This window comes from Varanus komodoensis, unplaced genomic scaffold (assembly GCF_004798865.1).
Source record: "Varanus komodoensis strain SLA01 unplaced genomic scaffold, ASM479886v1 scaffold5, whole genome shotgun sequence".
Lineage (NCBI taxonomy): Eukaryota > Metazoa > Chordata > Lepidosauria > Squamata > Varanidae > Varanus > Varanus komodoensis.
Genome location: NW_025336087.1, coordinates 48,914,070 through 48,938,350, shown reverse-complemented (window position 1 = coordinate 48,938,350; position 24,281 = coordinate 48,914,070). Strand labels below are relative to the sequence as shown.

General features: G+C 41.2%; 1 protein-coding gene across 6 annotated transcripts in view; it reads right to left on the bottom strand.

The window, feature by feature from the left end:
• CEMIP2 (cell migration inducing hyaluronidase 2) overlaps positions 1-24,281 on the bottom strand; it is a 70,152-nt gene that overhangs the window by 7,519 nt on the left and 38,352 nt on the right. For all 6 annotated transcript variants that reach the window (XM_044446905.1, XM_044446906.1, XM_044446908.1 and 3 more), the window contains 14 exons: positions 22,532-22,720; positions 16,750-16,919; positions 15,683-15,892; positions 14,577-14,782; positions 13,461-13,530; positions 11,552-11,680; positions 8,618-8,706; positions 6,754-6,885; positions 6,188-6,223; positions 5,465-5,620; positions 3,197-3,374; positions 2,880-3,095; positions 1,531-1,742; positions 113-295 (listed from right to left, as the gene is read on the bottom strand). In XM_044446905.1, the coding sequence (XP_044302840.1) occupies positions 113-295; positions 1,531-1,742; positions 2,880-3,095; positions 3,197-3,374; positions 5,465-5,620; positions 6,188-6,223; positions 6,754-6,885; positions 8,618-8,706; positions 11,552-11,680; positions 13,461-13,530; positions 14,577-14,782; positions 15,683-15,892; positions 16,750-16,919; positions 22,532-22,720 (2,176 nt within the window). The remainder of the gene's footprint in view (positions 1-112; positions 296-1,530; positions 1,743-2,879; positions 3,096-3,196; positions 3,375-5,464; positions 5,621-6,187; positions 6,224-6,753; positions 6,886-8,617; positions 8,707-11,551; positions 11,681-13,460; positions 13,531-14,576; positions 14,783-15,682; positions 15,893-16,749; positions 16,920-22,531; positions 22,721-24,281) is intronic.

Below are 24,281 nucleotides of genomic sequence, written 5' to 3'. Positions count from 1 at the left end.
CGAATGGCACACCTCTTCACCTGCAAAGAAACAGACTAACCAGCTCCTACAGATACTATGAAACTGAGCATTTAATTCTATTGTGTATTATTCTTTTATGGTGAATATCTACCCAGTGCTGTTGTCAAAATAAAACAATTTCTCTGCTCGACGCTTCTGCAATTCGGCCATTGAAGATACAGGAACATAGTCTTCCACGTTAGAGTAAGCAGATGCCTGCCTTTGGAATTCATCAAAGGTTACTTGGAAGGAAGTGTCTGGAGGGTAACAGAGACCTACCCGAATCCAGTCATTCCTGCAAAGAGAATGAAATTAACATTTGACCATTCACCTATATAGACTACCTGTTCCTTTGTTGTTATTCAACATACTCTTACAGTTTTAAAACTTTGATGTTTTAGTAGGTATTTACAACAAAGTTGTTGCAATTCCCTTACATGGGGAAGTAAATTTAGCCATAAATGAATGGACAGAGTTAATCAGCAACTGCCTTTACTATGGTTTAAACCAAGACCCTCTAATATTCTGACCAAACTATATCCATTAATTTGAATACTGAATGTATTTTGGTCACATCAAAATACTGCGGGAATGTTGAAACAAAATACTTTGTTCTACAGTACATTATTTTGAAAAGCGACTGAACATCCTTCCTGAAATGGATGTAAGGTGCACAAGAGCATTCAGAATGGTTTATACAGATATTCTGTGTGAATTTTACCCACAAATAATTTAGCTAAAAACACATTTTTGAATGTTAAGTGCAAATTAATTTTGAGTGATAATATAATCCATAGCTGGGTTTGTACACAATAATAATGCAGACTCCATCGAATCTGGGCTTCTCATTCATGAATACAAACTAGTATATCTAACTCATCTGTTCCAGCTTAGTTCTCATCACCAGCAGGAGCAATTATAACAACCAGGAATTAAACACTTTGCATTTCAACTGAACTAGGTCTCTTCACTTTTCTTCTGAAATAAGCCAGGAATCATTACCATCTTGAGAGATAAATCTGGCTTGGAAGATATGCAACAAGCCTAGTTCAGGTCACATAGGAAAGGAAAGGAGTCCTGGTGGATTTTACTGCATTAGCTGAAACAGGTATAGAGGGAGGCGCCCATCTCCATTTCATGCTAAGCTTTTAATGCTTAGTTAGTTTAGCCACCCTCAAGACAGGAGGCACCAAACAGGCATGCAGCCTGTGAATGATGAATGCAGGATTCTTCTGAATCCTCGTTTATCACTGCATACAGACATAGCAACCTATTACTACTATATCAAATAATCACGGTGGTTTTCTCTCGTTTTGTTGCTTATCGCTCATAGAGCTTTTTGTTCAGTCCCTCATATTACATTACTGCATTGCAAAAACTAAAAAAAAATGGTAAATCTATGTTTCTCTTAGCTTTTTCACATATATGCGCAGATAAGAATTAAAAATAAAAAAAGTTCTTGCTTGCAGGTTTAAGTCCTCTGGCAATCTAGTCTTTTGTATCAAAACTGGTCACTGAAAAGGAACTTACTTGCTGAAGTTAATGAGGTAAAGAAAGGTTGTTTGAGGGGCCTGTCCACTCCAGTGTATTGTGTAGCTCTTTTGGAGCATCACCACAGGCTGGTATTGCTGAAAATCCGCTTTTTGGTTATTAATTCCTCTCAGGATCATCGGGTTTGAAGGATATTCATCCCGCACCATAGTCATGGTAAGATTCTGTGGATTTCGTGTCTGGATATACACCTTAAAGGCAAGTGGAAAACCTACGCATGAGAATGGATGATGACATGATTAACAAGAAATATTAATTGAAAGAAGAGAGGCAGTCTAGCCCCCTGGGTGTGCATAACTTGGAAGAAACACAAATCAGTTTAGATTACATAAAATGTCTGAATAAACACCCTGCTTTTTGTGCTAGATGGTGTGATATAGTCAAAGGAAAGTTTGGATAAACAACAGTTCAGTTCCAGCCATGGTTTAGGATGCTCCCTTGCATGTAGCTTCGCTTTCCTGCTGATGGTTAGCCATAGCTTGTCATGCCTTCTGAATTAGAAACCAAAACTAAAGGCCGTACCTTGAATTATTTGTGGTTTGGAGGACAAGCACCAACCACTGCCAAAACCAATCTGGATGCCATGCCAAGATACAGCTAGTGCTAAAAGATGAAATGAGGAAGGAAGCCACAGTTGAAAGCGGGAAAGACAGAGCATTAGTTCAATGAGTTAGTTTCCAATCCTCTAAAATCTGATTGTCTGACCAGAATCAGTATAAACAGACTGCCTTCTTACAGCAAGGAGCTCAGTGGTATTCTGAAAACATGACTAGAATAGCTCTACATTGTAAATAAAGCAAGTATGAAAGGGTTGGTTAAAGGAAGCATTTTATCATAGACAATGAATAAAAGCCAAAAAATAAACTGACTTGCCTAATGCCTCTTTCAGTGTTTGCATGAAAAGAGAACAGGGAAATGAATTCAGTTTCCTGACCATAGAACTGGAAATATGATAAAATAACCTGCATTTCAGAGTTCATTCCACTGTTGCGCATCTAACCTCACGTATCTCCTCTTCGTCCAAACCCTCCGTATTTGCTGTGTGAATGTTACCTTTCCCTTTGCCTTCATTATTTTAGAAACTGTTTGTACCCAGGGAGTGGGCTGTGTGTGTGTGTGTGTGTGTGTGTGTGAGTGAGAGAGAGAGAGAGAGAGCGAGCAAGCGAGCGAGCGAGCACTGGATGGACTGAGTTTGAATATAAACAAAGGTATAACTAATTTAACTATAGCTTTTTCATAATCAGAGGCCAGTCTAAAAGGTAGACAAGAAAAAAATGTGATTCATTTTATGCATATAATAAAACAGAGAAAATAGCATCTCTTTTAACCTGTGCATAGTTTCCACTGCAGACCACACCATTCCACCTGGTAAAATTAATACAGTCTGGATGTCGAATCAGGAAGTTATCCATTCTACCAACATAGGTGTCCTTGTATTCAGTCACAGATCCATCTACATCATGGAATATTGAGTTCTTGTCACCATCAAGATCAGCCTCTTCAAACCAAGGGCCAGGCTTACCAAAAAAGACTTTCAGAGAAACCTTAGAAGACAAGAAATACATTAGGCCTTTGCTTGCTGTAATCTTCAAGTAGTCATCCTTTTCCTATCGGGGAAAGCAATTTCAATCAGTCAAGAACTTACATTTTCACCAAACTTCACTAAAGATATATTGTTCTGAGGTGTAATTTGCCAGGTGTTTTTCATCAAGAACCCAATTGCACTTGTGAATCTGTCTGGAGTTGGCACAAAGTTACTGAATGTGCATTTGGTGAGGCGAATAGGTCCATCATAAATCTGAAAGCCTCTGATTGGATAAGTCCTGTTAAAAGCAAAATAAATACCATTTTATCTACATAAGTACACACTTGTAAAGATATATCTATTTAAATATATAGATATTTAAAAACTAATGAAAGTACTAGACAGTAAGCCCCACTGAACACAATGGCAACAGCCTTTGAATAAATCAGGACTAAACTCTAGATGGTAAATATTCATGACTTCAAGACAACAAGATCGGTTTTAAATTGCGGCAAACTTGTTTTGTGAACTAGCATTAACAGTACAATATTCAGACACTATTTCCAATTAGTTTTATCATAGTCTTTACTCTGGCCAGCATATCTTAATGGAACTTTTATTCTTGTTTTATTCCAGTGGTACAGCACTGCTTTTAATATTTTACATTCCATGCTATCTGTTCTAAATGAGTTTCACTACATACAATCCTCATTCAAGGAAATTGTTTATGAATTCTACCCTTGTTTTTCCAATTCCAATTATCCTATGGTAAAGTGCAGACTTCCTGTAGCTGGTTAAATTAGACAGCGGAAAGAGGTACTATTTTAGTAGGTCCATTTCGTCCCAGTGCTTCTGCTCTCTGATCTTGTTCATTTACTGTCTGCAATTCAGTGTTGTGAACCTAATACAAGCAGCACAGGGCTCATCTTACTGCTGCATCAGTATAACCAACACCTTCCAAGAGCTTTGTTTAGAAGCAGCTTTTGGGTGGATACATAAACTTTGCCATCAGGTATTTCCAGGTGGAGACTCCTAGCACCGTCAACTCATTGCTTTTCTGCTATGAGCCACCAGCAAAATTGTAATGGACTTTCTAATGAACACTGAGGGCTACACCACATTTTTTGTCTCCATCTCCTCCTGCTCCTCCTCTTTGTCCTAATGAAACTGCAAGCTCTTGATCAAAGTGGCTTTGCTATTCTAGATCTTTAAAAGTAGATTGTCCAGAGAGCAGGGATGAGGCTGTAATAGTTACAAAGTGAGCCATGCAGGCAGAAAAGGCCAGTTCAGAGTAGCAGTTTTTTGTTGTGAAACCCAGGGGGCTTCCTGGTGTGCTTGGTCTAAACAGTATGAAGAACTGTGAAGAGGGTTAGAACTTTCTTCTTTCTTTCCAAAAATCTGTACGAATCTTGAAAGCTGGGAGAGAATTTGCTGTCTGTTAGAGAACAAGATTTCGTCTTCTCAACTGCTTCTTAATCTTAATGGGTGTGCCAGGAAGGATCTGAACTTTTTCCTTTGGAAAGCCTTGGCATCACTCCACTCCCTATTCAAAGTATTATGCACTAGCAGCCGTAAACTGAAAAAAATACTATAGTAGTTGTACAACTCTTCTTCAGTGGAATCATGATCAACTAGCAGGTACAAAAATAATAATAAAGGGCATAACTGAATCTCATAGTCCAGTGGTAATTTGCCTGTTTAGAGGCATTAAGTACCACTCATTCTGGAAGTTAAAAAGTTAAGGAAGCCGTTAATTAAGGAACTGCTCGTGCTGATGCTGAGAACCACAGCTAGAGCTGCATTAGATTATAAGTATAGGCAGACTCCCACTGGACTGACATGCATACACATCACTTTCCATGCAGAAACCAAATGATTTCAAATGTACCTATTTACTCTGCAGACATGAATTTGCATTTCAGTTTGCAGTACCTGCAATTTACACAAACAGTTTGGACACAGTGTACTTCATCTTTAACCCCGTTCAGGCCTTCTGTATCTCTACAAAGGAAATGTCTGCAGGAGCACTTTAGCTCCCATATTCTCCTCACAGTTTTCTGCTACCCTCTACTTGCGCAGAGCACCTTTCTGAAAAGGAGAGCCTCCCGAATTTGAGAAGAATCTTCATGCAGTTTTGGTCACAGAAAAAAACCGTGCTTGGGGTCACTCAACTGCTTGTGGGGCCTCCACACAGGTAGGAAGAGCTTTTCTTCAGAAAGACGCAGCATGTTGCAAAGGTTTCCAAAATGAAAAGGCCGCTAAAAACTTGGAAAATGACAGCTGGTTATGACTGAGAAAATCCATGGTGGTAGAAAATAACTCTTTCTTGGCCACTATCACTGCCACAGGATAGGCTTGATCTTGAGTGCTCAGGCCCTGTGTACTTACCGGTTTCTAGGCAGAGTACGAGTTTTATTGTTTACTCCTCCAGTTCCCCAGTATTTGTTTTGGCCACCTGCATAGCCGTAATTCTTGCTTTCACCAACAAACAGAGAGTCCGAGACTTCCTGACTGGAGCCTTCATCACTTGGGAAACTTCCATCACTATCATAAACAAAATCAGAGATCTCTGTCAGCAATAGTTTTACAGCAGCAGATCTAAGACTTTAAAAAATTTCTTTCCAAAAGGCAAGCAGTATTTTTCTCTTTTCACATTAGGGCTTGTAGCAAATGCTGGATGTCTTTATTGTTACAGTCAATCAAATGCTTGGTTCTGACAAGTTTATGCCCGAAGTCGCACTGAAACCCACATCTCTGGCACCACATGGCACAACTAGCTCTCACAAAACACTCCCATGGCTTTGGCTGTTATGTTTTAGCTCATCCAGTCTGGTATCAGGATTAGTCCATCAGACCAGAACTGGAAAAATCTGAGTTCAAATCCCCACACAGCCATGAAGTTTACAGGGACCTCTGGGCCAGTCGGGACCTCTTGGCCTAGCTTAGTGCTGATGAAAATATAAAATGGGAAAGGAAGAGAGCCACATATTTCCTGTTGGGTTTCTTGGAAGGAAGGCAGGATATAAATGCAGTGATAAATAAATCCTATCAACGATCTTGAATAAGCATGACTGGTGCCAAACACTAGCATGAAAGCCAAATAGCACTGACCTGGCAAAGGTTAAACCTATCCCATTGTCAGCAAACCTAGAAGAGAAGAAAAATCATTTCAGAAGGCTGCTGCTTTTTAGCACCTCAAACTCAGGGAAAAACTACATGTTATGACAAAAACAGGGTTTTTTTAAAACATGGTTTGAACTGACCTCTCTTTATTTTAAAGGGGAAAAAACCCCGTTGTGGAGCCTGATCCAAACAGGGAGCCCTTTGGAACCATAAATTATATAATTCTGGAAATGTTTTGCTTGTACATAGCGATGTACAGCTGTTTGAAGTCACTGGGATGTAACTGGGGTGGGGGGTGGCAGAGTGGGAAGACTTAATTTATATCCATTCTGGACTGCTTCCCAAATTCACTGGTAAAATTCCTTTCTAAGCTTGCAAAAGCATTCCATCCTTTTGAACAAAGCAATATACCAATAATTCTTAGTAGATCAACTTGCTGTTTGCTATTTTTACACTCCCAGAATTTAACACCACAATGCAATCAACTCGAGCAAGTCTGCTCAAGAGAGCTATTTACTTTTAAGATATGCAAATATTTGGTCTTGGGCACCCACCCGGAGTTCTGAATGATGATATCCCCCCCTCTGACCCAAGCTCCGTGGTCATTGTTTTTGTAAGCAATTAGTCTGTCTATGAAAGCAGCAACTCGTGGCTTCTCGGGATCTGCATCCTGATGAGGTCGAAACCTTACAAAAAAGAAGGAACAAAATATAAATGACTCTGCATATATGAAAATCTGCATGCACATTTACAGTATCCAGCATACTTCTCTGCACACAAGGAAGGGAAATCAGCTCCAGTGCTAGAAAAAGCCAAAAAATATGAACTGTGCAGTGAATGTGAACTTGTTCACATGGGGTCTTATCCAAGGCAGGAATGGGGATCCTACGGATGTTGACATCTGCAACCAATTCAAGTTAATTCAGATTTCTATGGATTTGACCTGCAGATTCTGCACCAGATTGTCTTCTCCTGAGTCATACAGACTTGTGATGTAATTTTAATTTTCTCGAACTTTACACAGATTTAGTCACATAAATATATTACAAATGTTAAAAGCACTGTCTGAAAATGTGAATTCCTTTCCGCACCCCCATGGGTTAAAGAGTGAGAATAAGGATTGGTATGTTTCAGTAACTGCACATTTAGACAAGTGTGAATAGTTCAAGAAATTCAAAAATGTGATTCCATCAATAAGCAGACAACAGAAGAGGTGTTTGACAATCCACAAAACTCAGATGGAACAGATTTAACAAAATCTGTACATCCCTAGGCTCTTAGGATGCTGTTTGTCTACAATAACCATCACCTCTGACCATTGGGCAGGCCAGCCAAGGATGATAGGACTTAGACAGCAATGTCCACAGATCCACAAGTTTCCTGGTTCTGCCCTGGGATATGCTTTATTTACATAGCACAAAGGGATCCCTTATTAATTGCAAACTGAAAAGAACAAGAATGTATCTAGATGTTTACAAGACAAATGTAAATTTCTCTAAACAAGATAGATGTTTCTTCTCTTAAGAGAATTTAATGTTCCTTCACTGTTTCAACAGTTCATTGCCTTTTCTGCCTGAGAAGCCAAGAGAAAGTCAGAGAAGCTGGAAGGAACTATTGCCAGCTAAATCCTGTGTAAGAAGTTCAGGGACACTAATGCATCAGTGAAGAACAGAGGTGGGGAGCCTCTTTCAGGCCCAGAGACACTCTCGGGGGACATATGGCTCTGGTAGACAGAACCAAAGGGAGAAATGACAGGACCAAAAGTACCAGCATATTCTTGCTTAAAGTTTTTAGTGAAGCTTAAGAGAAGCATTTCAACCTTTTACAAAGGGGTAAAAAGCATGAAATTATTGGTAAGTGGAAAGGAGACACGTCCAGAGAAAGACGGGGGGGGGGGGGAGTAGCCATCTAAGGGACACTGAAAGGCCAGAGTGGAAACCAGCCAGGTTTGGTTCTCAGGCCTAAAGTTCCCCACCCATGCTGTAGGGAACTGCACAGGTATTGCATAATATGCTCCAGTGGACAGTTTAAATCCCTTTAAGAAGTGGGACACCAACCACCTTTCTCTATACACCCAGCAGTACCTGCATCCATAGCTGGCAAATCTATAGACAGGAATACACAAGGCAGATCAGAATGGAAGGAAACTCTAAGAAGGTAGACCACTCTATGCACTTGGATGGCCATCCTTTTGCAGGAAGGAGGTGGGGAAGAACAGCCCAAAGTGTATAATTATCCCAATGATCAGTAAGGCTAGAATAAGAGGGAATTTTGAAGCCAAACTTGTTCACAATTGAATTAATTTGGAGGATCCAAGTTGTTGCAGGCTAAGATATTACAATCCTCAACAATGCAAGGAGCATTATTTGTATTGTTAATCCTTGATCGTTCCATTTACCCCATCCCAGAATGTTCTACCTTGCATTATTGTCCAAAGACAGGTATTCCCTTTTATCTGCAGCACTTGCATTGGTGGTTTTCACACCTTTATCAATAAATAAACCGGCCTGTAATAACAAAAAGGGACAAATTAACCTCTCTAAAATCACTATTATGTACACACTTCTGTAGTTCTTAATTAGACTATCCATTAAAGAACAAAGATAGAGCCTGGGAATGTGCATTTGCAGATTTCTCATATTCTGTCTTGTGTCCCAAAAGAACCACTAAACATTTCAGAAAATCCCACCATTAAGATGTCGAAACACAGATGTGTTGACACTCTCTTTGAACTGGAAGCCAGATTTCTATCCAAACTATGAAAGGCATGTCATCACCAAATAAATACTTTTGCAGGCAGAAGGCACAAGAGTATTTCGAGCTAATCCACCAAGTTAATTAACAATATAGCTTCTATGCAACTAACAGATCTGATCAGTCTCAACATGTTGGTCTGTAACTGTAGTAAAGAATTTGATTTGTTTTGATAGTTTTCAGCTTTAAGGAAATGAACATGACCATAAACTAAAGTATCATTTTATCTAAGTCTGTTCGGTGCCTCATTTCAAAAACAAAAGAACTTGTTTTATTACTGGTTACTATATATGAAAGTTGCACACTGCGACCTTCTAGATCAGTGGTGAGGAACCTATGGCACGCCTTCCACAGTGGACGTGCAGAGTCCTCTCTGTCGGCACGTGAGCCAAGTCGCCCCAGCATTGCCCCAGCAGCCGCGCATCAGGTAACAGCGTACATACGCATGCTCGGAAAGCAGTAGTGGTACCAGCCAATGATGTCACAAGCTGCAACTCATTAGCCACAACTCGTTCGAGCGTCAGTGCACTGCCAAGGATATATATATATATTTCCTTGGACTGGCTGTGATGTGTTTATTCTAAACTAAAACCTCAGTTTTCAGCTTTTATTGCAGTGTTGGCACTTTGTGATAAATAAGTGGGTTTTGGGTTGCAGTTTGGGCACTTGGTCTCTAAAAGGTTCAACATCACTGGGTTAGGGTTACAAAAACAAGGTGTCCTGGCATGATTTTGATGGTTGGAATGTGTTTAGAATGAGCAGAAATGAGGAGCTGTGCAGAAAAAGCTACTCAAGGAAGGTTTTTTCAAAATCACCCCTTTCAATAGTATTTTACCCCTATATTATGGTTAAGGGGGTGCAGCAGGGTAGGGTTAGGCCAGTGGTGGCAACCTTATGGCACACGTGCCACAGCGGGCATGCAGAGCCCTTTCTGTTGGCATGCGAGCCCAGTCACCCCAGCATCGCTCCAGCAGTCAAGCATCGGATAACAATGCACATAGGGACCATGCCCATGCTCGGAAAAGAGTAGCGGCACCAGGCAATGGCATCATGGGCCGTGACTAATTAGCTGCGACTCGTCCAAGCTTTCGCACGGCCAGTCAGTGCGCTGTCAAGGATATATATACATTTGCTTGGACAGGCTGTGAGGTTTTTTCCCTAAACTAAAACCTCAGTTTTCAGGTTTTATTGTAGTGTTGGCACTTTGTGATAATTAAGTGAGTTTTGGGTTGCAGTTTCGGCACTTGGTCTCTAAAAGGTTTGCCATCACTGTTCTAGATCTTCTGGCCTACAACTTCCACAGGCCTTCCCCATTGACTGTGCTACTATGGCTGTAGGCCAAAACATTTGGAGTACCCCAAGTTGCGCAGCCCCAATGTATATAGGGCCACCAGTGCAACTATTCAGGTCTCTGATCCCGAAACTGAAGCACTATAAGAGCAATACATGTACTGGGTAGAAGACTGACAGGACTTATAGGAATGAAGAACCGTTCACACCAATTCAAAACCATATCAACCAGTCATTTGATTCAATAGCTACACTAGCCTTGGGCACTGTTAGCCAGGCCCCATCTTGTACAGAGCAACCATCATTGAACCAGCCTGGATCTGCATGATATGGAGATGCCATGTTGTCCAAACCTAGAGAGTTTTCCTGAGAAGGCTTGCTCTTCGCAAGTGAGGCACACAGTGAATCCATGGCTTGCTGCTGGGATTTTCAAACTTCTGGTAGGCTGTCACGTCATCTGAACCCAGGAGACTGATTTTAACTGGTGGTAGCATGATTAGCTACAGAGCCACTCCACAAAAATGCGGAGTTTTCACAATTTTGCCAGCGACTGTCCTACTGCCAATACTGAAAATGCACTTTGGAGGGACTGCCACTTGTTCCCTAGCTTTTTTATTCATTTGTTTTTCAGTGTCTCAGAAATGAGCAATTGAGCTCATCCTTTTTTTTTTTTTTGGGGGGGGGGTCAATCTTTTACAAGTACACAATGGCTACTGAGCCCCTTCCTTTCCCTTACTATTATTTTTTCTGCCATTTTCCTTGTATTTTACCTGCTCCCCCACCCCTTGACAGCTGGAACATACAAAGACATTTGTCAGGCAAAAGATATTGGACAGTTGTAAATGCACACTTGTGTAGGACTGACAAAAATACATTTAAAAAAATTATGACTATTGCCTATTTCTGAGGCACTGAAAAATAAAAAATTAAAACACTGGGGAATGAAAAAGAGTGGAAATCAGAGCAGGAAAACAAGATGGCTTTTACTACAAATATCTGTGGGATACATGCTGGGCAGCTGGAGGACTGAAGGGGAAGGGAGGGGACAGCAATCCTAATCATTTGTAAGGTGTACTGTGCATTGTTCCATGAATAACCAACCCACAATGGCACAATGTGATGTCTGAACCAATGCAGTCAGACTTCCTTATGACCAAACATACATGAAAATGCCCCAAGAGCTAAATTATTACTTGCCCTGAGTAACTACATCTGTACTTCCTCTGTATTTACATCTGTATGTAATCTCATCTGTATTTAGATTACAAACTTTGCATAATTTTACAACCCTCAAGCATAAGCACTTACCCGAAAGTTGGAGTGAACCTTGTTGTTATAGAAAATTCCTAGAGGGGTAAGTTCAGCCTTGGTTTCAGGAAACAATCCATGAGAATCTCCTGTAGGCACCTTGTGAAATATGTACCATATTCCAGCATCCTTGAAATAAGAGGAGACAAATAAGCTTAGTCATGTATCAGGATACAGGGCAGGCTAATCAAAACTGACAAAAATAAATACTTCTTCAGACTAAAAAATTACAAATTATAGAGTTTCCTACCACAAGAGGTGGGACAGCACTTACTTAACTGACTTAAGAAGAGACTTAGACAAATTCATTGAAAAAGCACTTATCAATGGCTATGATTTATGCTACTCTATGTAATACATGTTTTTCAATTGTTCCAGCATGTTTCGAAACCTCTGAGTACCCTGCTGCTACAAGTGAGACTAAAACTAGACATTACCTTGAAATTTTATGTAACTATATCAATGTGTTCTTTTGGACCATGAAAGCAAAGTACAGGGAGCCTAATCTAGATTGAAAACCACGGTGTTTGCTTGTGGGGGAAGGGGGGGGCTTTAAATCTTTGCACTTTGTGATCCCAAATCCTCTGCACTTGCATACAACGGAAGCCCCACTGATGGAAATGGGGACTTTTTTCCCATGGCAAGTGCTGGTATGGAGGACCTGAACCAAACTGGAGTCACAATGAAGGCAAAATACTAAAGAACTCCCTCTCCATGCTAGGTTCTCAATCTGGACTGGGTTCCCCATGAATGCTAACATGCAAGATGACTGTGTGCCGATACAGCTGCATGCTATGTTTTAAAATAAGGTTGGGCGATTTGTCTCCCAGCCCAGATATTTTGGTTCTCCTGTGGTCAGCCCAATTTAAAGGTAACATATCATTTGGGTCTCAGTTTGCTTCTCTCCAGCCACTGCCACTGAGAGGTAATATGCAACTTGGGCCTGAGGGGCTTACTGCCCTAATCTCTGAAGCCAAATCCTGACAAGATGGAAGCCCGGGAGGGACGGCTCACTGTCTGTGCTGGATGGGGTTGCCCTCCCTCTGAAAGAGCAGGGGCATGGTATGGGTAGTCCTTGATCCATCCCATCACTGGCGTCCCAAGGGCAGCTGGAGGCAGGGAGGGCTATTAACCAGCTTCAACTAGTTTGCCCATTAAGTTCTCTCCTGAAAAGGTGGCCATTGTGGTAGAGGTGCTAGTGACCTCTTGGCTGGATTACTGCAAGATGCACTCTGTGGGGCTGCCCTTAAAGCTGATCTGGAGGTTGGAGCTAGCACAGAATGCAGCAGCTTGTCTGTTGTTTCAGGTGCAAAATGTTACTGGGGTAAAAGGATACACTTTACATTCCCTTTATGCTATACTGAATACCAAAATAAAGTGACAGATTATTTTAAGTTTTTCTATTATTACTACGTAATAATTGCTCAGCACTGTGCTATATAAGCAAAAAATAATGACAAAAAATTTGAAAGAATATCTGGCCAATTTGGATCTTAGCACTAAAATTAAATTACCATCCAACCATTTTAAGCCATTTTTCTTTATGCTTACATTAAATGTTTCCTATAAACTAAAATAAATTGCTGCCTATTGAATAATTATTTTTCACTTTCAAACCCAGCACAATTCTACTGAAATGGAAACATAAATAAATACTGGTAAGGTAAAAATGTTATTCTGCAAGCAACCTGATTTCTAAGACTGGTATTATAATGTTTTCTGAATAGAGACAATCAAATTCTTTGGTGCCTATCTGGGATTGAACATTTTGCATCTGGCATACTTACAAAACCAGTTTCAGTATAAAAGCTGAAGACAACTCTGGAAGAAATGGACATTTATGCTTTAAACAGTATGCTTTTGTCTTATAGAAAAATACTATTTTATCACATTGCACCAGGAGCCTCACCTGTGAACCTGCTGCTACGTTATTTATTAGGTGATTATTGGGATGAGCAATCCAAAATGTTGAAACAGCCCTGCAAGAAATAGGTGAAACAGATTGTAAATTGCAAGTCCACTGAGAACCCATGAATTTAATAACAAGAAAGTAAATCATTTCTATCAAAGCAATGTTCACTATATTCTGTGGAGAGGAAGCACCCTTTGCATTGAGTTACAATGTTCAAATACCACATGAACCACCAATTCAGTGTTGGGCAACAGACTGGATTATTCCTCTCTGGCTATTTGGAAGAGACTTGTGTTCCTACAATGAGGGAAAGGAGATTGAAAAGCAATGGCATACAGGCCAGATCATCTAGGAGAGGATGTTCAATATGATCCTTCAGGATGAAATCCTTCTCTACACAAAGGCCAAGATTGCACATCATGAGAGTCCATCCTGTGAATAAGCTGTGCAGGGCGTGCCCAAAAGACCATCAGGCCTACTGTGGGCTGCCTCGCTTTGCCTTGCCTCGCCCTCCTCCAGTCTTCCTGCTGGTATCCCAGGGGTACCACACATGCAACAATCCAGCAGAAGTCTTTTAAAGGAAAATAAATGGAGAACAGATGTGTCTTTAGCAACCTTTGACAGGCCCAGCAGTTATGGGTCCTGATATCCCACAACTGGCAAGAAGTGGGCATGTAGGTGGGGCTTCAGAGGCAGCTCTCCAAGTCACGCAGTTTGATGCAGGTGAAGGTGGTCCTCTGCGTTACTAGGTTGCAAACATTTTCAGACTTTACCGTCTGGTTTTAACAGCACCTTATATTGAAATGGACCAGGAACCTGTGCAAACAGAGCCAAGGAGATGCCACACGATCCAAGCTCTGGAAGCCACATTTTGCACTAACCAAAGTTTCAAAGAGTCCTTAAAGGCAACCCAGTATAGAGCACATGACTATAGTTCAGCCTGGAATACCACTGGTGCACAGATGCAAGGTCCATCCACTCCAGCCAGAGTCACAGTCAGCCAAATTTGACAAAAAGCACTCCTGACCACTGCCACAAACCACTGAGCCCAAGAGGACTTTCAGCATGTGCACTGAGTCTTGCACTGCTTTTTCTACCCCTTCAGATACTCACATGCAGTCTGTGGTTGGCACCGGCTCATAATTCCCATAGACATGATCCCGCATGGCCAAGCACATTGTACTATTCCTGTCCGTTGGAAGAAGCGTGCCTGGTTTAGTGACTAGTCCAAGATTATGAAACAGCGTATTCCTCTGCTCGATGCCATCCTCCATGAAGAAGCAGTGGCCCAGTGTGTCATAACCAATGGTGTCCTTTATCTGCAGGAATACAAGTTTGTTACATCATTCCCAAATGCCTATATTCAGACATTTGATTACATTTGATTATCTTGGCACAGCTGCAGCAAGAAAGACATTTCAGTGTTAGCAATGCAACAGCACACATAATGACCCACACAAATTATCTCCTTACAAATCCAGAAATTTTGAGATAAGCTTAAGATTCAAATTCTTGTCAGAAGCATTTATGGACCTCATTTTCTTCAGATAGATCTATACTTTTCTATGTAGGTAGCCCCCCCTCAAAAAAAAAAAAAAAAAAAAAAAACCCCCAGCAGTAATCACTTAGTTGATGCCAATGGTGTTAGGAAAATGCTATCCCCACAAGACAATTCCTTGACTTGGTTAACCCTTGTCCAAAACATGCACCCCCATTTCACACATGGACATCTATTAAAGGCATGGAGAAGTGTCCTTCTGGTTCAGGTTTCTGGTACAAGCAGACTACCTGGATAACAGGTGATGTGGAATTTAGTCTCAGTTACCAATGCTAGCCCAAACAGTTGCATACTTCTATGCATACAAAACTCAGCCAAAAGGAAGTCTTATCCTCCATTCTCCTCAGATATAAACCACTCAATCTCAAAGCCAGATCAGGAATTCCCCAGAAGGAAACTTTGCACTAGGAAGGGGGAAAAGATGAGAAAAGGGAATGAGAGCTTGATCCTGCAAGATACCCGTACTATTTTAGTCTTCACACCAGTCTGTATACTTTTAACCAAAACTGCTAATACAATGTCAGTCTTTTAATCAAAAGACAGATGGATGGGATTGCATAATGCCCACAGCTTTACAGAATTAAAGAAATGTAAGTTTTGTTCTTCCCAACTCTCATTTTCCGACCAATAATTTCAAAGCTGACTTATTCATTTTTCTTACCAGCAAGCCATTTGTTGCATGAATAGTCACACATCTAGAGAAACAATGATGAATAGAAAGACCTTCTACATAAGTTCGGTAGCTGTATCCTCCCTTCTCATCCACATCTCCACAGCGGTGAAAATGAACTGGGTAAGTTCCATGAACCTGCTGACCCATTTGTTTGAGTTCCACATAGGAGAGGTGAACAGATGTGAAATTCTTCAAAATCTGTAAGATAACCGAATTGTTCTCTCACTGATTGTATTTTTTCAGATCAACAACTGTTGGTCAGTTTACAAGCTTTAGGACATCCATAAGATCAGGAAAAACAGCCAAGCTGGATCAGACCAAACTTCCATCTAGTCTAGCATTCTGTTCTCACACCAGCTGCCCAGAGCAGCCTCCCACCCATGTTCCCCAGGGACTGTGCACACAGACAGAGTGCGTCTGAAACTTGAGGTAGTGTAGTATACAGCCATCAGGACTAGTAGCCCTTGATTGCCTCATCCTCTGTGAATTTGTCTGATCCCTTTAAAGTCACCCAAATTGGCCACCATGACTGCAACACGTAGAAGAGAATTCCATCCATATAATCAAATTACAAATGTGACTGTGCCGAAGGGGATCCAAAGCAGTCCTCAGTCCTATGAGAAATACAGTTATATGGAAGTGAAAAGAGCAAAGAATGTACTTTCAATAAGCAAGGTCCCAAGCTCGGCCCCACTTAAAGAATTTATTTCAGGTAGCAGAAATGGACATTGAAGAGCTGACACCCATCACAGCAGGCAAGACCAGGCAGGCTTGGTTTCAAGGCAGCTTCATCTCTTCATGTAACATCAAACACTCGGTATATGCAATGCAGGGCCGGGCAACTTGTTTTGCTGCCCAACTCCCACTACCCTTGCCAGCATAGCCAATGGTGAGGTTGAAGACAGCTATAGGCTGAAACATCTAGAAGACCACACATTGCCCAGTTGACTGCATAAAAAGGAATGTAATTCCCTACATTAGCCAATGTCTACAAGAGCATAAGCTACTATGAGATATGACAGGATGCAATTAATATCTCTCCCCCTGCCCCATACCTTGATTTGTCCACCAAAAGTATCATAATTGAAAAACCGGCATTCTTTGCCAGTGTAGCAGGAATCTTCCATCTCCCCCTTTATTAAGATGTTCCTGGTGAGAACTCCAACCTCAGCCCTCATGTCCACTCCGTCAATGATTTCTCCTGTATGATGGAACTGAGTAGTTTCTGTTTCAGAGAGATTTTCAAATGAAAAGCAAATGAGAGGAATATGGGAGAGTTGATTCTTCTCTATTATATGCCTATGTAACCTATTATCACAGATAGTTCTTCCAGTCACTTGCCCTTGCCTATATTCCATCCAGAATTGGCTCATAGGGATCTGGTACTTCTGACATTGGCAGAAAAGTATATGCATCAGAAATCAACTACAGGAGAACCACTAAACTTGACTTCACCCTCAACATCAACAAAGGAGTGTTGATATAAATACTTTTATATTTTTGGAAAACTAAACTTTCCTGAGTTATGACAGCAACTCTTTTATGATCTGCTTTACAGGTGCTTTGAGCTACAACTTTTTCATGTTGGCTAGCACATGGTAGGCATGTTGTAAGAAAAGCCGGCTAGAGCCAGGGTTCAGAGCAGATAGCCTGGCAGGCCCCTTCTGACTTGCTGTTTCTATGTTAAAAACTCTCTAATCCATGTTTGTTTTTGTTATTTGTATTCTCTGCACTGCAAAGCAGGTACTCACGCACCAATTTTTTAAAATTTGCATTTTAAGTACACAAAATGTCTTAATGGTGGGCCTAAAACCAAGTTTCTACTTGAACAGGTAACTGTTCATTAGGAACAAACCATGTGGCATGAGAAAACATCACTTTAAGTAAAAAATTCTAACGTTATTGACACCATATCCAAAAGTAGCAAGAGCTCTCCCATTAACTACCTATTCCCAGTAGTAAGCACAAGAAACAACAATACTGCAACAAGTTGTGGTAAGGTCATGTAAAGATGCACACACGTATACACATAGCTTTGGAAAGGACTGGTTGTACAACTGCAATGAAAGCAGCTTCACTTCTTTGAATGCACCAACACAGCAGCAGCAATTTTGATATCTAAAAAGTAGGCATTTGGTAAACGGAAAAATTGCCATTGACATCACTTTTTCCTTTTACCATTCAGTTCCACCATAGAAACCTCCCTCCTAACCACACAATGTTTAATATTTCTATAGCACTCCCAAGTGTTCTGAATGCTTCATATGCATTATCAAATTGTAATCCTAACAACAATCCTGTAAGATAAGCTGGTTTGAGTGGAGAAGCCAAGGCTGAAGTTGGCCTGCTTGCAGCCCCCAAGTAAGTTCATGGCAAAGCCAAGCTTTCAACCAGCTTGCAACAGCCTGATCTCTTTACCACAATGCTAGACCAGCTCTCAAGCTGCATAATGGAGAATTCATTAAAGCTCCCTAGCAGGGTACAGTGCCTGAAGCCAAACATCCAACAAAAATGCCTAAAGTGCAAGATATGATAGGGGCACCTGTGGAAACACAGAGGGAAGCACAAAGTGATGGTCACTGGGGGGTATCTGAATGATGCTGGCAGGCCCGCTGCCCACCCCTCAGTGGCAGTTCCAAAACAGGCAGGGTCACGGATTACAAAGGGGCAGGATTCTCTCAGTACAGGGCCTGGTACTGGCTTTGTCATGTGTTACAAAGAAAATGATCGGGTATATGATAATCCTCAAACATCAGCTGTTATCTTCAACTGTATGGGAAACTATTTAGGATCTAAACTCTTCAATTAACTTGAATAAAGGCCACTCAGGACTCCACCTGTGTTCCTTGGTGGTGGTTGGGATCCAGGTGTGTGGAATGAAGTTGGCAGAAGTGGGCTTCTCCTGCACCCCTGTGGCAGCTTCTCCTTTCCTCCACTCAAAAAAAAAATACTGTGCTTGGGATGGGGGGACTGTTGAAGGAGGAAGTCTGTGATGCAGGGTCCAAGGAGGAATGGTGATCCCAGAAAGAGTGTGGAGGCACCTCTCATGAGCAGCTGGCATAGGGAGGAGAGCGCAGGAAGCCTTCTTCTGCCTGCCTTGCGGCACACGCACAAGTTTGGATCCAACCCATCCCAAGACACACAGTAATCTATGCAAATATAATAATCATTTGTACTGTATGATTCTTGCCACAGAAATTACTTGAGAGAGCACTCTCACGAATGTGAAATGCCCCCCTGTACATTGGCAAACAGCCTAACGGTATATGAATCAGAGCAAGATCTGCTATGACACTCAGTAATTACTTTCTTCCAATTTCTGCAACATGCTGACTTTATGCAAGCCTTATTTATCCCAAAGATTAGGACATGATGCTCACACTAGATAAGGCTAGTGAATGACCTACATTCAAAGCTTCAAAAGCTAGAGAGACAATATGGCTCTCTATGTCTTAAATAGCCTTTTATTCCTTCTTCTTCACCAGAATGGGAAAAACAAAAACAAAACAATGAAACCCACTTCTGCCACAGTAAAGATTCCTGTTACTAGTAGATGGGCCTCATGATAGAGATAACAGAAAATTCAAATAGACCATCAAAAGAGAGAAGCTATACTATTCTGAATCTCAGTCTATAAATTCTGAATTACTCCTTCCAAAGATTTGCAATGGACACGTTAACATGTATATATATGTTCTGTAAAACTCTTACAAATGTCTGTGTAATGACTCTACCATCAATGGTACAAGGACTGTATTTCTGCTGCCCACACCATACTTATAATATATAAATTATTTCAAGCAAACGTAAGACACAGAATCAATTCTTATGAACATACAAGCTGTAAAAGTAGCAAGGAAAAATCTTCATGTCCAAGGACGCTGCTCTGAATGTTTAACAGCCCAAGTGAAGCTGATTTCTTGCACCAAACTCCAGCAAGAGTGTATGTACTTGAGAAGCAGGAAGGGACGAGGTTCTTGACAGATTTTTGGAACGCTAAAGGAAACTAGATATTAAATGAATAGAAAGCCGAGGAACTACTACCATATGGGAATAATTTGCTTGCCTTTCCTTGCTCATGTGAGAGAGTTGGCACTAGCTTTCTGCAGATGCTAAAGTCTGAGGACTAAGAGAAACAGAGAATAAAATTTCACCAGTAAGACGATGAGCTCTGTATTTCAAGCAGAAGGGGCAGCAAAACACACCAGGAAAAGGTTGCCCCAGAGAATACTCGGGATTCATGTGAAACTAAAGACACAAACCACTGAGAGGAAATAGGTATCTTTAAGTCAGCTACACGCTCCTTCGCACACAACTTTAGGTGCTAAAAACACCTTCCCACCCAGCATAACTTAGCTTCCTTTCTCTCCTCTCCCACCTATGCTACAATGTCCATGTTTGGATAATGGTGTGTCTGCCACTGGCTCTCCCACATCTCAGAGCTTTGAAACACCACTGCGTTCCTTTCAACCCACTCCACTTTCATCCACTCTGAAGTAGCTACTAATTACTGATCCTAGCTGGTGACAAGTTACCCACTTTTCCACCAACCGCCTGATCAGCTGAACCTTTCTAGATGGGACAAAACATGGTAGCGGAATACTGCTGAGCCCTGGTCACACACACTGCTCTCTTCTTGTGTCTTTCTCCCAGCCAATCCAGACAGGAGGCATGGAAACAGCAGAACTTTGGCACCTTGAGCAAATCCCTCACCTTCTGAACTGCCTTGGGATTGTGGTGCAGCGAAGGAGGACGTATGAGGCAGCAGCAAGAGGGCTGCTGTCCACTACTGCAACACTTAAAAGCAGGCCTCTGGTTTCAATAACTAGCATATGACAGCCACTTGTCTCTCCACCACTGGGGACAGGGGAACACTTCTAAGATTGACTGATTATGTCTGGACAATGAAGGTTGCAATCCTAAGCACACTCATGTGGGTGGAAGCCCCACTGTTACCTGTAAGTAGATGCGAAAAGGACTGCATGTAGGAAACACCAGGTTTAATCAAGGAACAATTAATAACGAGAGCCAACCTTTTATGCAGAATTTTTGCTCCATCAGCATGTGAATTCCTTACACATCCCACACAAAGCCTGAAAAATGGCAGCACTTCACAAGGCAATCTTGCTTTCTTCCAATACACTAGTGCTACACTGGCATTTTCCACAAGGGAAACAAAGTGTGAATGAGAGAAGTAGATTGTTAAAATCCTAACTGGGCCATAAACTTCCCCATGGAAAAGCATCTGTTGTTCACAGTTTCGGGAAATGCTAACATAAACCTTGTGTAGGCAGAAAAAGCACAACTGTTATGCAAAGTCTGAAGCCAGACCAAGGGCTGCTTTTCATAAAGGCCCTGTGTAGAAACAATACTGGCAATCTGCTGGCTATGTTAAATAGCCAGGAGTAGTTCACAAGAATCACACACTTCCCCAATCTCTTGGGAGAGAATCCTCAGTTCCACCCTCAACTTTAAATATAACATCAGCGATAATGTTCACCATGGGAAGGGTAATTAGAACATCATCCAGATGTTAACCAAACCACTGAATTATGTGGAATGGTTATAATTTCTAAGGTAACTCTTTTCCTATACTTGCTCAAAGGGTACTGCATCGATCCATGCTCTGGCTATCCCTTGCTACTATCAATCTTATCTTCCCTCTAAATGGGTAAAGTCAAGTTTAAAATAAAAATAAAAGCTTAAATACAGTGACTATTCCTTTCAAGGAACAGGCATAAGCAGTAAACCATGATGCAGTATCAAGAATTTTAAAAAATCACATAGATGAGGGTGCTTTATCTTTCAATGGTGGAACTGATACATAAAGCACCAGGGGAATTATTTGCTTTTGTTCTTCAAGTTGGAGTCAGTGCGGTGCAGTGGTTAAGAGCCCAGGTCTGGGACCCAAGCCATCTGGGTTCTAGTCTCCACTCTGCTATGGAGCCGACTGAGTGACTTTGGGCCAGTCACAGACTCTCAGCCTGTTCTACCTCACAGGATTGTTGTTGTGGGGATAACATTGAGAAAAGGAAGAGGAGAATCATACAAATTGCTTTGAAGTCTTCAAAAAATAAAAGGTGGGATAGAAACTCAGTAAACAAATAAAGTTGTTTCCCTCACTGGACTAGTGCTTTTCATTTCTTACACTCACCAAAAGACACTTTCAAGGTCTCATCAGGGAAGGAATGAAACATGTAGAAAGAGTCCAGTGTGAAAGAGTCCAGTGTTTCCTTCTTAAGCAATATATGAATGCCTGATTAGCCTTTATTTGACTAAAGCTGTTGTGGGGGGGGGGCAGTGTGACAGAGATGTCCTATAAAAACAGAAAAGAGATTGGGCCCAGGAGGGGAGAGGACATGCGCTGTTCTATCAATGCAGTGAAGCTGAGGAGGTCTACCACGAGCTGCTGTAGCAGACACGGTACAAACTGTACAACAAAGGATAGTGACAGTCAGCATGGTTAAGAGAGCAGCTCAAAAGAACTGAGTGCAATGAAAGTGCACAGAAATCAATAAAAGGGAAGCCGTTATCTTATAAGAGGCAGAGCTGTGCTTTAATTAAGCCCAGTTCAAACCAGATTTAAACATATGCTACAAATGATGAGATCTTGATGCTGCAGCAGGGTCAAATGAGGATTTCAGACAAGAATGGATATTAAGCAGCTAGAAAAGGTTCTCAAAGCCAGAGCATCACTGTAAATTAATATTTAATTTGTATTAATATAATTTGTATTAATATTAATTAATTTGTATTAATATTAGGCAGCAAGGCCACAAATCACAGGGAAAACAGAACTGGCAATGCTTATTCTTGCCATCACCCTTGAGCTCTTACCTTTAACTTTGACTTGAAATCTGTTGCATTCTGGACAAGGAAGGAGGGTAAATTCTTCTGCCTGGTACATAGAATAATCAGTACTTGCAACAACAATCTGATCTTCAGGCTTCCAGGTACTAACATCTTCTGACAGATGCAGTATCACTCCATCTATCACTTCAACCTGGAAACCACATCTTGGAACACCTTAGACCAAAAAATACATTATTTATCCGGTTTTTAGTCTTTTTTAAAAAAATCTGTCACTTTTTCATATGGTACAAGCATCAAGACAGTTCAATCTATATTAAAGTCCAATCAACACAATTGCGAAATCATCACTCAGTGCTGGAGGTAAGATTATCAAGTACTTATCTCCCTTCCTGTTCTCCCTTCACTGCTCCACACCCAACTTACTGTTCTTGCAGCAACACCAAGCAATGCGACAGTGATAAAGGGCCAGAGCGGGTTTTCCTTCATGCTGAGGGGAATCCCTCAAAGTACAAGGAAAGCTATTATGTTTAAAAGACAAAAAGGAAACAGGGAAAAGAACAACACTGCCACTCTTGTGTGATGAGGGCTGTAAATGCGTAAAACGCTCCCAGGGAAGCGATTCTATTAACCAGGCAGCACATCTGAGGAGGTTATTCCTTGCATAGCGCCCTGCCTAACTTTCAGGCACAAGTTAAAGCTGCATTGAACCAGCTCTAGAAAATCAGCTTCATCCAAGAATGCCTGGAGCACTTGAACACTCAAGCACCTTGTTCTTCACTTCTGGGCCCAGGTTATTTTTCTTAATGAGTGGCCTGATCACCATCTCTTTCAAAGAGGCTGGTAGCATCCTCTCTTTTGAAAGAATAATTTATAACCTCCTGGACCCAGCTGGCCACTCCCTGAAGTACTGAGCCACAGCAGCCCTGACATGGATGTTAAGGGTCCTCAGGACAATCAGCACAGGCAGTGGGATCGGTGGTACGTCAACAGAATCCCTGCACTTCTCTCCCTGCATGATGGCTTGAGAAAATGGGGGCAACTTCTAAACTTCTTTTTATTTATTATTGTTTTATAAAACAAGTGGGAGGGGGCAGAAGAAAGTGCTTGCACAGCACAAGTGGAAGTTAGGAAAGGGAACTAGGGAGTTACTGAGAATCCGTCAAATGTACCAGCATGAATAGCTAGCTGCCCATCAGAAGCACTTGCTCTGTAGTTAGACGAGCAAAGATAAAATCTAGTCTGTAGCCAATATGAGACACAGTTAAGTATGAACTTCTAATTTTTGCCTATATACTCTTGGCATGCATATAACAACCTATTTTCTCCTTCCTGTTGGATCAACCTCAATAAGCGTGCTTCCTTTATTAAAACACACTTGATGGCAAGTAATTACTCTTCCAGCACATTAATGAAGAACTTGCCAAGACCATAGTTTCTTTTTCCTGCTTGAAGTGGCTAAGGACACTTTGCAATTACTATACACCCACATACATAACAGTCTAGGGTTCTTTTCACCACCTTCTGTTTCTCTGGCTAATAAAAACAGTTTAGATCAAGGCATTTTATTCTGTCAGAGACACCTGATAGGGTTTCTCCAGAAATATCTTTCCAAGATGTATTTAGAAAGACTGAAATTTTATAAAGAAATTTAAAATAATGCAATAAATAAACATCTGCAAAGCCAAGTTGTTTGGTTTGGTTTGGTTTGCCAACAGTAGGTCACCTACTGTTCCATCTTACTGAATTCTCTCTCTCTCTCTCTCTCTCTCTCTCT